Below are 15,005 nucleotides of genomic sequence, written 5' to 3'. Positions count from 1 at the left end.
ACACAGGAGCATGTCCTATGAAGTGAACGGTTGCCATTTATCAGTTCATCCATTTACTCATTTATTCAGGGAACAAATATTCGGGCACCTATCATCTGCCAAACATTGTTCCAGGTTCTGGGCATAGCAGCAGTGAATAAAACAGATCATTGTTCATATAATAATTACGGCCAGAATTTACTAAGAACTTACTATGCCTCAGGCACTGTTCTAAGCACTTTACATTCTTAACTCAGTTAACCCATGCAGTAGCTATCTGGGCAGATGCCACAGTAATAGCTATTTTACAGATGAGAATATTAAGGCACAGTGAAATTAAAGTGACGTGCCCAAGGTCAGAAATGTAGTTAATAGCACAGCTGGGATTCAAATCCAGGCAGTTAAAGCACCTTACTGAAAGTCACCCAGGCAAAAACCTAGGTAATCAGGATGAAGAGCCCATGTTTAAAAAATAAAATATTATTCCTATGGCATTTGCATCCTTCCAGCAACTCAGGCCAAACGTCTTGGTGTCCCTGAATCCTCATTTCCTCGTTCCTTGCATCGGGTTCATCCGCATACCATATAAGATTGACTCTCAAAATACATCTGAATCCAACCATTTCCTAACACCTTAACAGCAACCACCCTGGCCCATGCCACCAACGCATCTCACGTGGGCTGCTGCAATGGCGTTCCCCGCTTGCCTTCTAACAGGCCATTCCCCACAGCACAGCCGTCACACGTCACTCTCCTGCTCAAAACCCTCCAATGGCTGATGACCATACCAAGAATAAAATCTCAAATCTTTAACACACCTCAAATCTCTTTACGACCACTGCTGCCCTCATTTGCCCTGGTCCGGCCACGCTGGCCTCCTTGCTATTCCTCAGGCATTCCAAGCACACCCCCGCCTCAATGTCTCGGCACTTGCTGTTACCTTCTGTCCGGAATCTCTCCAGAGAGCTGCCCAGCTCACTCCTTCATAACACTCGGGGCTCTGCTCAAATGTTACCTCTCAGAGAGGACTTCCTCGATCACGCCATCTGATACTCCTCCCCCACAAATACTAGAGCATTTATCAAGACCTGTCATCCTTATTGTTTACTGTCTGCTTCTGTTCCAAGAGGATAAAGATTTTGTTGTATTTACTACTGCATCCCCAGTGCCTACCCTGCTGCCTGGCACATCCGTGGGAACACTGCAAATATCTGTTGAATGAACTGACAATTAGGTCTATGAATAACTAGTATAACAACACCTACTTCTCTCAAACTCTCAATAAACAAAGTTGCTGCTTCCCACACTTGTGGAGCTTTACAATCCTTAATTCTATGTATTTTTGTGACTCTACTACAACCCTCTCTATTAATGTGTCCTCACATCCATATTCCATGAGTCTCCTAAATTAGTCAGTTTAGTATATGTCAGAAGTATAGGTTCTGCAAAGCTAATTTCCTGGGGACTACATATGCATATCAGAATGCTCTATGTGCTCAGCACTGAGTCATTCTGGGGCACTGCCCTAAAAAAAAAAAAATTCTGAAACATTTTAGTTATACCTCTTTCTTCAGTATTTGCTTGATTATTACAATACTATCTTCTCAAGAAAGCTTCCCAGTTTTAGTACTTTGTTTTTTAGAGGAAGATAAAGGGATTTGGAGTCACACTGAACTATATGGGCCATTTTGCAGCTTGGGACCGTAGGCAAGTCACTTAATATTTCCGAGTTTGTTTCCTCACTTGTAGAATGGAAACAATGAGAAGTACACCTTAAACTGTTAGGATTAAGTTAATAAACTTTAAAAGTCTAGCAGGATGCCTGACACATGGTGGATATGGGCACTCAGTAAATGGTATGTATTAACTGATAAAAACTACTGAGATAAATTAAAGCTAATTTTAATTTTTTAGAATGTCATGAAACAACTAGCACTAAATAAGACCCAAGTATTTATTTGGCTGAAAGCAATAGGGACACCACCTCTTTTTGTGAGGGCCAATGTTTATGTACTGCTTTTTTTTTTTTTTTAAAGAAATGTCAATTCTAGAAGGTAATACAGTATCTGCAACAATACAACAGCTACCTTATAAAAATTCATTCACCATCTTATAGTGTTATTTTCTGGTTAAAATTTTAGTAAAACCACCTCATGAATGAAGAGAGGTGATGACAAAGTAGGGTATTCGTGATGCACAACTCCATGGGCAGCTTTCATATTGTATCCTGGAGCTTGTTTTCATTTAAGAGTCTTAATCTCTTCAATTACACCACCAAATTTTCTAGTATTCAAAAATATGTCATGAGCACCAAAACAATGAGCACTGCTGAGTTAAGTACATAACATTTGGGTAAATGCTAAGGAGTCATTAAACTGATCATTATGAAGACTTTATAAGCATGAGGAGAGTATAGAAATATAATCTAAGTTTATATTTAAGTTTAAAAATTAAATATGCTTTTGACTACATTTTAAAAAGTTAATACTAAATGTACACAATGGCTATAACCATGTAAAAAGCAATACGTATATGTATTAAAGAAATAGAAAAAAGGGATACACAAATTATTAAGAGTAATTGTTAGGGTAACAGGGTTATGAGTGATCTTCTACCCCTTCCTCACTTTTCTAAACTTTTAGGAGTGCTAGAATATCTGACTTTTAAAAGAATTAAGGCTGCTAAAAATTAAAGAGGAGGAGAAAGGAAAAAGGGGAGGAGGAATAAAAATGAATCACTGAAATAGTATGTTCTTCAAGATTTCCAGCATAGATAACTGTACAACCTTCCTCTGCTACCATTCAAATTAGATATAATCTAGTCTGAAACCGTGATAAGCCTTAAAAAGTTAAGGAATAATGCAACGCACAAGGATACCAAGGAAACGGTAAATGGTCTTCCACAAAGGTTTTAAGAAACCCTCGCGTACCATGCATACAACCACTCCACCTCTGGACTTCTTTTGTTATGTAAACTAATCTATTTCCTCATTGATTAAGCTAATTTGGGTTGGGTTTTTGTTACTTGCAGTCAATTACATTCTAACTGGTACAACCTTTGAGTAAAGAAATGAAGCAAATCAGCTAATACTATTGTATAAACCATATTTATATCAGAGATAATACTAGTACTCAAAATAACTAAAAAGAAAACAAAAAAATTTATGAGATAGGATCTACAGGGCTAAGGAGCATTCACCACCACATGGCAGAAGGCCACAGATAAGCTGTGAATAACTCTTTTTTTTTTTTTTTTTTAAAGTGATGCATTCTTTTTTTTTTTTTTTAAATTTTATAGCTACTTTATTTATTTATTTATTATTTATTTTTGGCTGTGTTGGGTCTTCGGTTCGTGCGAGGGCTTTCTCTAGTTGCGGCAAGCGGGGGCCACTCTTCATCGCGGTGCGGGGACCGCTCTTCATCGCGGTGCGCGGGCCTTTCACTATCGCGGCCCCTCCCGTTGCGGGGCACAGGCTCCAGACGTGCAGGCTCAGTAGTTGTGGCTCACGGGCCCAGCTGCTCCGTGGCATGTGGGATCTTCCCAGACCAGGGCTCAAACCCGTGTCCCCTGCATTAGCAGGCAGATTCTCAACCACTGCGCCACCAGGGAAGCCTGTGAATAACTCTTATCCACATAACACAAATCACATGTGTGTCAAAACTGAATATTTGACTAACATCACTATGCACGCAAATCATAAAATTCGTATCATACCTAGATAATATCTATCCATATCCTGATATAGTGTGAATAATTAATCACTGTAAGTAAATATAATACATCATTTATTCATTCAGTTGTTTGAGTAACCAATTATTGAGTGTCAATTATGTACCAGGTACTGTCCTAAGTATTGAGGACATAACAGTGAACAAAACAAAGTCCTTTCCCTAACAGAACCTTAATTCTAATCACTACCAATAAGTAGACAGTAAACAAACATCATATCAAATGGTGACAAGTGCTATGGCGAAAAAGAGCAAGAGGCCATCAATTTCAAGAAGCACCATTACTTTACATACCACTAGGTAAGAATAAACATCGCCAATTAACATTATAAGACACCTCAATTTCAGAGATATAACATGGAAAAATGTGTACTTTAAAATCAATGAATATGGCAAAACAGAAAAAGAGGGATAGAAAATGCTGGCAAGGAAGAAGGTGTTATTTTAGATAAGGCGTCTGAGAAAGTCTCATCAACCTAAAGAAAGTCAGGTAAGAAGCCACGCACTCTCCAGAAAAGCAACCTAACAAGAGGTATGAGCAGGAGTTGGGTGCACACGGGTAGCACAAGAGAGGAAGAGAAAGGAGGCAAATGTGCCAGGAGGGTGGGTAAGAGGGAGAGCAGCAGGAAACGAAATCAGGGAAGCTGCAGACACCTGAGGACACAGAGCCGTGGCTGTGACTCTTACTCTGAATGGGATGGGAAGCTCAGACATGTTTTAAAAATAAGAATCTAAAACAGATGACTGGGATCTAGGTGATGCTTATAAAAATAAAATAAAATAAAATCACAGTTTTTAAAAACCTGCCAACTCCATAGCTATACGCTAGAATGTTTATAAATGAAGTCATTTTCAGTCTAGGATATAAAGGTAAAGTGATTCCTTAAATACTAAATATAGAATATAGAACAAGTAATCAATATAGTTTTAAAAACACTATAATCCAGTATATTAGAAAAATGAAAACACTGGCAATGGAACAGTCTCAGAAAGTTAAAAAAATAAGCTACTAAAGTATTTCCATGTTGGTTCTGACCAAAACTATAGTCCAATGACACTAGCAAAGAATAATGACTTTTACTGAGTGACTACTGGATGCAAATTTCTAATGCTCCATGAATGAGAAGATGCTAGATTAACTGTTTTTCTGTATTAGGTTGTAAGAAAAACAAAGTAATAATCCCAAATATGTTAAAATCCATTTTTTCCTGACATATCTTTTGAAACTCTCTTACCTGCTGAATGAGGTGCATGCACTTTGAAGACTGCACTCCATAAGCATTGTTAACTATATGTGGAATGCCATAATTAGCACAAATCACAGCCAGTTCTTCTAATCTGTAAACATATTCAATAGAAAGACATATTCATACTCTGCCTTAATAAATTACGAGAAAAGTTTTTTAATTTAATAGTTATCCTTAAAGTATACTAGGGAAAAAAAAGACAAACTGAAATTTCTACAGCAGTATTTTAGCATATAGTTTGGCACCTTGGAAATGCACAGCAGGCATTTAAGGATAAACCTGAAAAAGCTTTTAAATTAATGTCACCAATAAATAAGAAAATGTGTATTTAGAAATATCTTACATAGATGGTAGCTTTTAAATCACTTGAAAATTTCCTATATAAAAAGCAAGAAGCAGATTATTTATAAAGACCTCTTACAAGGTTGATATGCTCATTTTTAAATGCTTTTGGTTGCTTATCATCCTAAGATAATATCTGCAAAATAATCAGCATATCTTGAAATCTTAAGAAATCTCACATTAAGCATCTCATAAAGTAAAAAATACATTTTCAAATAGACTTTAATGTGTTAAAAAATACAGAACATTAAAATATTTCAGTACCAAAATAACATTTTCCTACAACTTGGATACTAAAGAATCTTTTAAATAGCTGCTGGTTTTAAATTCACTCGTACTCCTTCATTTGACACTCCCCGTATTAAAACAATCTAAGAGTCTAACTTTATGCAAAGTAAGGTAATAAATTTCAATTAGAGTATAATAAATGATGTTCCTTTGCAAAACCAAATAATACTTGTGACTGAAGTCATTTCTAACAGAAATGTCTTCACGCTATGAAGCTAAAACTAAATCCTATGGTTTGATAAAATTAATTTTTTAAAAATGTTCTCTCTACAATATAAAAAATTTGGAAGCAAAGCATTTTGAGAGAATAAAAATTATTTCTCAGATAAATGTACTACAAATATATATTATATGGTTTAATTATCAACTTACACATAATACATTTTCCTTTTATAGTAGCTGTGCATTAATATGTTTTTAAACTACAAACAGAACTAACATTATTCTATTCAACTGTCAGAAGTTTTCAATTTACTTCCCTAAAAGTTTTATGAATTAAAAACTTATTTTATCACTCATTTTCATAAACCTCACAAATCAAGGCAGAAAACTAATCAGATTTTGTTTTTAACAAAATGGACCTTCTGGGATACACACAAGTATTTTCTTCATAAAAGGCACTTTCACATGTTTGTGTTCTAATATTCCTTAATAACAAGCTTCCTTGAGAGTAAGGCACTATAATAACATAAAGCACTTTTTTTTAAAAAATCACTTGAGTAGTTTTAAATATTCTGAATTGATCAAATTTGCTAATATTTTCAATGTGTATGAGAAAGGCAAAGAGAAGCAGAAAAAATATTTTCCATGTGAAATCAGATTGTATTCTAACTTAGAAGCCAATTTAAGGTGTTTCTCAATTTGAAGAAATGATACTCTTCTCTTTTTTAACATTTTCTTTGATTTTGCCCCACAATACTCTGTCCAGTTAACTAATAAAGACAATATATACGTTCAAATTAAGACTATAAAGGAATTAAACTTAAAGAAATCAAAATGTATTTTTAAATTTAATAAAATCAGAAATTCAAACATAGTACTAATAACTGAGCATCACCATTTTCCTAAAGTTCACTCTAATCAGAAACATTCATTATGTAACACCACCAAAAACAGTATACGAGAATTCTACTGACTGAAAAAAAACCTTTTTGATTTTTTCCAAAGGAGACAATGCATGTAAAATGTACTTAGCACTATACCAGGCATACTGTAAACATTCCAAAACAGGTATTCAAAATGATACAGATGGCCAATGGGCACATGAAGAGATGCTCAACATCGCTAATTATTAGAGAGATGCAAATCAAAACTACAATGAGGTATCACCTCACACCAGTCAGAATGGCCATCATTAAAAAGTCTACAAATAATAAATGCTGGAGAGGGTGTGGAGAAAAGGGAACCCTCCTACACTGTTGGTGGGAATGTAAACTGGTACAGCTACTATGGAAAAGACTATGGAGGTTCCTTAAAAAAACTGAAAATAGAGTTGCCATAGGATCCAACAATCCCAATCCTGGGCATATACACAGACAAAATTCTAATTCGAAAAGATACATGCACCCCTATATTCATAACAGCACTAGGTACAATAGCCGAGATATGGAAGCAACCTAAATATGCATCTACAGATAAATGGATAAGTATGTGGTCTGTATATATAATGGAATACTACTTAGCCATAAAAAAAATGAAATAATGACATCTGCAGCAACATGGACAGACCTAGAGATTACCATACTAAGTGAAGTCAGACAGAGAAAAACAAATACCATTTGATATCACTTATATGTGGAATGTAAAATATGATACAAATGAACTTACAAAACAGAAACAGACTCACAGACACAGAAAACAAATTTATGGTTACCAAAAGGGAAAGGGGGTAGGGGAGGGATAAATTAGGAGTCTGGGATTAGCAGATACAAACTACTGTATATAAAATAAACAAACCACAAGGTCATACTGTATAGCACAGGTAATTATATTCAATACCCTATAATAAACCATAATGAAAAAGATACAAAAAAGAGTATACATATATATGCATGTGTGTATATGTTATATATACATGTAGACATATACATATGTATCTATACGTATAACTGAATCACTTTGCTGTACACCAGAAACTAACACAACATTGCAAATCAACTATACATCAATTAAAAATACGTCAATTAAAAAAAAAATTAGTCAAAATGAAACAAAAACAAAGATATCCTCAAGGATAAATAATTTAACTAATACAAATATCCATATGGTGTTTTTGGAAATGTAATTTATTTCAATCACATTAAAATTTTTCTAGATAGCAAAAACATCAATGAAGAAAGACTAAAGATGCTTACTTAATATTTAAATATAAATTTAAATTTGATAGATAAGTAATGAATAAACAACTAAAGCATATGCAACATGATCTGAAAATAGAATCCAGACTCGTGAATGAAGCAAGGTAAATTTTCAAGAGCAGGGTTTTAAAAGTGTCTCTTAAAATCTGCCTATAGTAAAAGCTAACATGCATTCATTACTGCCAAATTATATGACTCCATGAATTAAAATCAAAGTATAACTTGATGCTATGAAAATAGTCCAAAGTCAATATAGTTTTTTTTACAAATTATTAGCACTTCTGTTCAAAATGTTAAAATGAAACCAACAGTTGCTGTCAAAACTAGAAATATGTATTACTATACCTAAGCCTACTACATTTTCAGAATAAAAATTTGTGGCCATCCTTTAGAAAAGCAAACGTTTGCCTTTTTAAAAAAAATTTTCTTAAATATCTGCATTTTTCTCAAAATGCAAAGACAATTATATACCTAACTGTATATCTGGGTTACTCTTGCAATTAAAAAAAAAGTTAGAGGACAATAATCATAAAATTTTCTATTTAAAATCTGTTAATACTGATAGTTCCTATATATGAAAACTAATTGTAAGATCAAAGTGGAGATGGCAATAAAAACAAGTATGTAAATCCAAAATTTAGCTTAGAAATTTCTATTAAACAATAAGGAAAAAGATGCAAGATGCCCAGAAACATAAAGAAGAGCAAGAAAACAGAGACGCTCTGCATGTACTCAGTTGATAAAAGGATCTCCACTTGGTACTAGTTGTTTTTCCTTCTTCTATATCTAATTTTTATTTTCCCAAGCCATTATGTTGTTTCTTCAACAGTCCATTCACGTAGTATTTACTGCCAAATGTTATTTAGGCATCTTTGAGAATTAGTATAAGTGCATTTTATGTAAAAGACTGATGAACACTGAAGGACAATATTCACAAATCATTTACCTATCAGGCACCCTTGGAGCAAAACAGGATGTAGTAGAATGAACACAAAGAACGTAATCAGGCCCAAGTTCCTGGACTTTAGCCTCCACTGCTTTCAGGTCTGTGCGTAGTTCGTCACCTTCTAAAACGTTCTCTATCACCACAGGCTCAAAACCTAACCAAGCCAACCAGAAACCAAAATGTTAGTATAAACTAAAATAAGGGGAGATTGTGAACTCTAGGAAGCACTGCTATTCTACACAAAAACTCTTAAACATTTATTCTAGTCAATGAACCCTTCTCTAATAATAAAGACCTGGCTTAATACCAGTATGAGTCAAAGGCAGGTCAAAATACTGTGAAGGACATCTAGACCACAATTAGGACCACAAATCTACTTAACATTTTGATATGATACGAAAGACTAATTCTGGGAAGTAAGGAAGCAAATGTTAAATAGATGCCTACAAAAGTAATAAAAGAGCCACTGATGACAAAAAGGGTCACTTAGCCCAGTTCAATTTCAGTCCATAGAAAAGTAAATCTACTCATTCTCTGGCAACATTTAAGTTTTATTTTAAATTTCTCTTTATTTCAGAGATGAACAAAAATAATAATTCAAGTATTGAAACAAATCACAATCATCAACTTAATGTTTTACCTCTAAAGAAAAATACAAGACATTTTAGTAGACCCATCTCATAGCTTACAAAAGCCTTCTATAATTTAAATATAAAAATTGTTTTGCGCGCGAGTTATTATGTACTCACATCTTCAGCCTTCTCAAATACCAGACCTAGCAGCAGGCTAGATTTGTGGATTTAAGAGCTATGAGGGATTCAGAAACCATTTAGCTCAACTCACTCACTTCAAAGATAAGGGAGCCAAAGTTTAGGAAGATTAAGTGCCTTCCCCAGGGTCACACAGCAATTTAAAGCAAAGTTACAGGCAAGCAGTCCTCTGTTTTAGAATCCACATCAAGCTGTCCGCATTCTATCTACAGAAATATAAAACTTCAGCCACTATAAAATCATCAATTCATATACGGTGGTCCACAGAACTCTAGGTTTCATATCTATACAGCTATTAAAACAAAGAAAACTTTACTTAAATAAGTAACTTTCTAAGGACAGTTAATTCTCTATTATTTCTCAAATTCTCTACACTGAATCCTATTTTTGCTTTCAAACAACTATGATGCAAGTTTTTGGTTTTTTTTAAGAATACAACCATCTTGCTTCCTAAGAACATAACATAGTCCAAGTCATAACATCATTTGGAAAAAGTTTCCAGTTTTTCAATATGCCAATCTTTCTATAAGTTTGGTTATCAGTTCTTTGGTTAATAGTTTGCAAATTAACAGACTTGACAGCTTTATGCCACTTAAAATAAACCTTTTAAAAGTCTACCCATTTCTGCTATATGTCCTTATTATGAATCCCTTTACACGAGTTTCTTTAGGATTATTTAGGTAGTTTAATTACAGCCCAATACTGTTCATTTCATACAACAGACTGAGGCCATTCAAAAAATAACTTTAAATTCTCAAATTCCACTTGACCTAAGCAAGCCAAATACTAAAATACCAACTTAAAGTTTTTGTCTCATCTATACTCAATGATGCCTGTATCCTTGTACTTTGATTCATGGTAATTATTTATGTGTATTCCACTCATGTATACAGAACAAACATTCCTGAAGCACCTCTTATGCTCCAGGGATTATTGTTGGGCATTTCATATGTCATCCCACTTAATTCTGAACAGTCTTCTGAGGCATGTAATCATATCCCCATTTTAACGAATAGGGACATACGACATAGCACTTCCATTTCTTAGTGTGTACTGAAAAGAATTCAAAGCAGGGTCTCAAACAGGTATTTGTACCCCCATGTTCATAGCAGCATTATTCACCACAGCCAAAAGGTGGAAGCAACCCAAGTGTGCAACAGTGAATGAATGAATGAATAAACAAAATGTGGGATATATATACAATGGGAGTCTTAAAAAAGGAAAGAAATTCTGGCACATGCTATAACATGGATGAACCTTAAAGACATTATGCTAAGTCAAATAAACCAGTCACAAAAGGACAAATATTCTATAATTCCACCTATATGAAGGACAAATTTATAGAGACAGAAAGTAGAATAGTGATTGCTAGGGACTGAGGGTGGTGGGGAGGGGAGAGTTATTGTTTAATAGGTAGATTTTCAGTTTCAGAGGATGAAAAAGTTCTGTAGAGAGATGGCAGTGATGGTCCACAACAAGAGGAATGCACTTAATGTCAAGGAACTATACATTTAAAAATGTTTGTTAAAAGGGTAAATTTTGTTATGTATATTTTTACCACAATAAAAAGAAGGAATAGGAACAGGTTTAGTTTCTTTTTCATTTATCTAGCTCTATATAAAAAGTTTGAATTTTCTGTGACATTGAAAAACATATATGTTACTTCTCTTCTTTTACCTGCAGTGATCATGGATTTAAAGCAGGACTTCTGGTCTATTCGTGGCCATATAATGTACTTTGCTTTTGGTCTTTTGAGTCGTAATGTTAAGAAACACAGGGTTAGACTCATACCAGTTGCCATCGGAACTACAAAGCAGTTGGTCACCGTATGGACACCTACAAATAAGAAGAAAAACAGAAATTAGTTATTCTGCTGAAAAAACAGCATCCTTCTTAAAGAAATTATATACTTCTATCAAATAAAAAGAGTTAACAGACTTAGTGCTTATTCTTCTGTACTCACACTCAGGAAGCTCACTGCTAAATTCATCCTCCAGGCTTATGGCTCTGATTTTCTATCTTATTCTAAAAGTTTTATATATATATATATATATATATATATATATTTGTCTTTTCAAAAGCCATTTATACTCTTTCTGGAGAGAAGCATTAATAAAAGAAATTAGGCAAAGGTTTGTGTGACTGGTCAGCCAAAAGTATTATGATTAACACAGTACATACCAGCCAACTTTATGATGTCCAGGACCAAAGAATTGGTAATTTTGTTCAAAAGGCTAGAACCTGCAGCTTTGGGTTGCACAGCAGAAATATCACCCGATCGTCCAATTCCATGAATGAACCTAAGCAAAAAATGGCCAACAACTGGACAAAAATATTCAGTGTTCTAAGTAATCCACTGTATAAGTATACAAATACAATAACCAAATAAACACTATACTTGACTATTAATAATGTGAAAATATCTAGTTAAATCAAAACAAATTCATCAAGTATGCTGTGGTAGCTAGTCTTTATGATGGCCACCATCAATTACTTTTCTCCCTATGCCCATATGCCACTGCCACACCAAGAGATGGGGTCTAATTCCTCTCTACCTGAAGCTAGGCTGGCCTTAGTGACTTGCTTGGTCTGTAAGAATCTAGCAGGAGTGATGGTCTGGAACTTCTGAGCTAGGTCATAAGAAGCCTTATGTCTTCTATCTGGCCTCTTGAAGGGTTTGCTCAAGGGGAGGTGGGGGGCAGGGGGTCCTCTCTTCAAAGCCAGCTGCTATGCTGGGGAAAGCCCAAGCCAAGCCGCTTGGAGAGGCCATCTGAGCTCCCAGCCATCTGAGTGACTCAACTTGGATAAACTGCCCAGTTGAACCTTCAGATGACTAAACTCTCAGCCAACACCTGACTGTACTACATGAGAGACCTGAAGCAATAATCACCTGCTGAGTCCAGGTAACCTGTCAGAGATAACAATAAGTGACTGTTTTAAGCCACTATGTTTTGAGGTGGTTTGTTATACAGCAATAGAAAACCAGGACATATGCAACATTAAATTCTCTTCTTTCTTCCCATTTCCCTAATCAGAGCAGTGAGCTAACTTCTAACAGGGATGAGCTGATGTTTCAAATACTGCCTTAAGTTTAGAAGAAGTACAAGCTCCTTGAAAATTAGTGTGCAAATCCACTCATTTTAAATTTGGTCATGTTATACACTATTTAAAGACACCTCTGAATATACTTCAAAATCAAAAATCTGTTTGTCATTTATAGTTGCCTAGATCAGAAATTCTGCACACTGGAATTATCACAGAACACGTGTCACACTCTATTACCACTGCAACCTCACATACAAAGCATTTTTTTACATATATTATCAACCATGTTATCACCTTATTTTTAACCATTAGTTTTTCATCCAGGTCATACATTCATTATCATTAGTTTTGACTGCAATAGTTTCGGTTGAAATAAAATTCTACTATTCCTAGGAAAATTTCATCATGATTTAAAATCATGGAAGACGGGAGTTTGAAAGAGTTTACCTATATTTCGCAGAAAGGTTGGAGAACAGAGAAATGATCATATTTGGAACCACTAACAACTAAATGGTTATCAGAATTGATGAAAAGCTTTCTGAATAATGCAAAAGAAAAAAGTGACTTAATAATCTAAAATTATAATATACCTTTCCTACATCTACTGCAACAAAGCAAGATATTTATAAAATGGGATTCAGTTTAGATGCAGATGAATGACGTTAAAGTTCTATAAATATACCATTCTCTAAAAAAACTTGCCATGTTAGAAAAGAAACATGGAAAACTATAAACAACCTTAGCATATTTTAAACTCATAACAACCAAATAGGTTTATTAGGTTAAACACTCTTAACAGAATGTATAGACAGTACAAACATTCTTAACAGGACGTACAGCCAGTATCCTTAATCACCCAGAAGCTGACAGGGTATAACCACCTCATATTAGAACTTTTACCCTATTGTCCTGAAAAGCACCTACTCAGGTACATTGTTTCCATCTCCCTGTTGCATCTAGTTCACATGCCCATTTAAACAAGAAGTAGGTTACAAACGGACATTTTATAATTTAATATGATTAATACTGCCACCATTGTTTTTAACAAAAAAAAAAGGGGGGGGGGGGAGGAAATGCTTTATACTTAAAAAAATCATACCTGTAATGTCGCCGAGCAACTAATGCAGATGCCACTCTCCCTTCCCTTTCTCCCACACCACAATTGCCCAGGAAATTGTTGCTATCCATAATTGCAAGTTCATGTAAAAAGAGTTCAAGTGTACTTTCATCCCAACCATCCTCTGGACACTTGCCCTTAAGAAAAAAGAAAACAAAAAAAGGCTTATGACTATATTTAAGAAACCATCATTCCCCAGAACCCTACTTCAATGAACTTTAAAACTTTTCCATGCACATTTTGCCATGCTCCTTGTTTTCTAAAATTCAGACATAAATTCAGCACTCTAAAGAAACTCTGAATAGGCAAAATGTTTGTTACACTATTACAATTATCCACACGATGCTGCGAGAAATGATGATAAATACATACAATGAGATTACTAAAGTTTAAAGTTGCAGTTAAAAGTAACTGAAAACGAATAAACCTTATCTTCAACTAGGATTTTTCACACCAGGGTGTTAGAACTAGGGTTGTCAAACTTTAGTGACATTAAAATTCAGAATGCTGGCAAGAACGAGACCTGTGACGTTCCTCAGCAACACCTGCTTCGAGTTAGTATATCATAGTTTATAAATATCATGTGTTCCCCAGGAGTAGTGAAAGATGGAAGACACGAACTTTGCCCTATCCGCAAACAAAAAAGTAAATCATGCCGGCCTTCCCCTCGCTTCCCCAACCCGAACATAAGGGGGGGGGGGGGAGGGCTCAAAGTTCCGAACTCCCCACATCCCCTAATAACACTCTCTGGGTTTTTGCCAGCATTGGCGAGGCTGAGAAGGAGCTGAGCGGCGCAAGCCGGCAAATGGCATGCCCAGCTGGGAAAGACTCTGAGGACAGGGCTCAACCAGCAAATACGAGCGGGTGAGGCAGGTCCTGGAACTAACAGGGGCGCTGGGCGGAGCCGGAGCCTGGGGGGCGCGGCAGTTGGGGAGGGACCCGAAAGCTCTGTACCTTCTCCAGAAGCAGCCGTATGAGGTGCTCGTGCGAGCGGCGGGCCTCACAGCCCTGCCGCACGTAAGCCGGCGACACCAGCCGCTCGCCCGCCGCGAAGCTCTCGCGGTTCATGTCCGCAGTGGCGACTGCTGCCGGAGAACAACTGACACACGCCGGACACACTTCGAAACCAGGAGGCGTATCGCCGCCTGGACGGTACGGGAAGACCTTGGGACAAACATCTACGTCT

At 35.7% G+C, this 15,005-nt stretch overlaps 1 protein-coding gene across 2 annotated transcripts in view; it reads right to left on the bottom strand.

Annotated features, from left to right (window-relative positions):
• Positions 1–15,005, bottom strand: part of SEPSECS (Sep (O-phosphoserine) tRNA:Sec (selenocysteine) tRNA synthase) — a 38,349-nt gene extending 23,344 nt beyond the window's left edge. The window contains exons 1-6 of one of the 2 annotated variants that reach the window (XM_059923249.1): positions 14,774–15,005; positions 13,802–13,956; positions 11,839–11,957; positions 11,335–11,493; positions 8,888–9,041; positions 4,943–5,045 (exon numbers count right to left, since the gene is read on the bottom strand). In XM_059923249.1, coding sequence (XP_059779232.1) covers positions 4,943–5,045; positions 8,888–9,041; positions 11,335–11,493; positions 11,839–11,957; positions 13,802–13,956; positions 14,774–14,887 — 804 coding nt within the window. In that variant the 5' untranslated portion in view covers positions 14,888–15,005. The remainder of the gene's footprint in view (positions 1–4,942; positions 5,046–8,887; positions 9,042–11,334; positions 11,494–11,838; positions 11,958–13,801; positions 13,957–14,773) is intronic. The other variant, XM_059923248.1, reaches the window with a different exon arrangement.

The sequence above is a fragment of the Balaenoptera ricei genome, chromosome 5 (genome assembly GCF_028023285.1).
Source record: "Balaenoptera ricei isolate mBalRic1 chromosome 5, mBalRic1.hap2, whole genome shotgun sequence".
Classification (NCBI taxonomy): Eukaryota; Metazoa; Chordata; class Mammalia; order Artiodactyla; family Balaenopteridae; genus Balaenoptera; species Balaenoptera ricei.
This window is presented reverse-complemented; position numbering and strand designations above follow the sequence as displayed.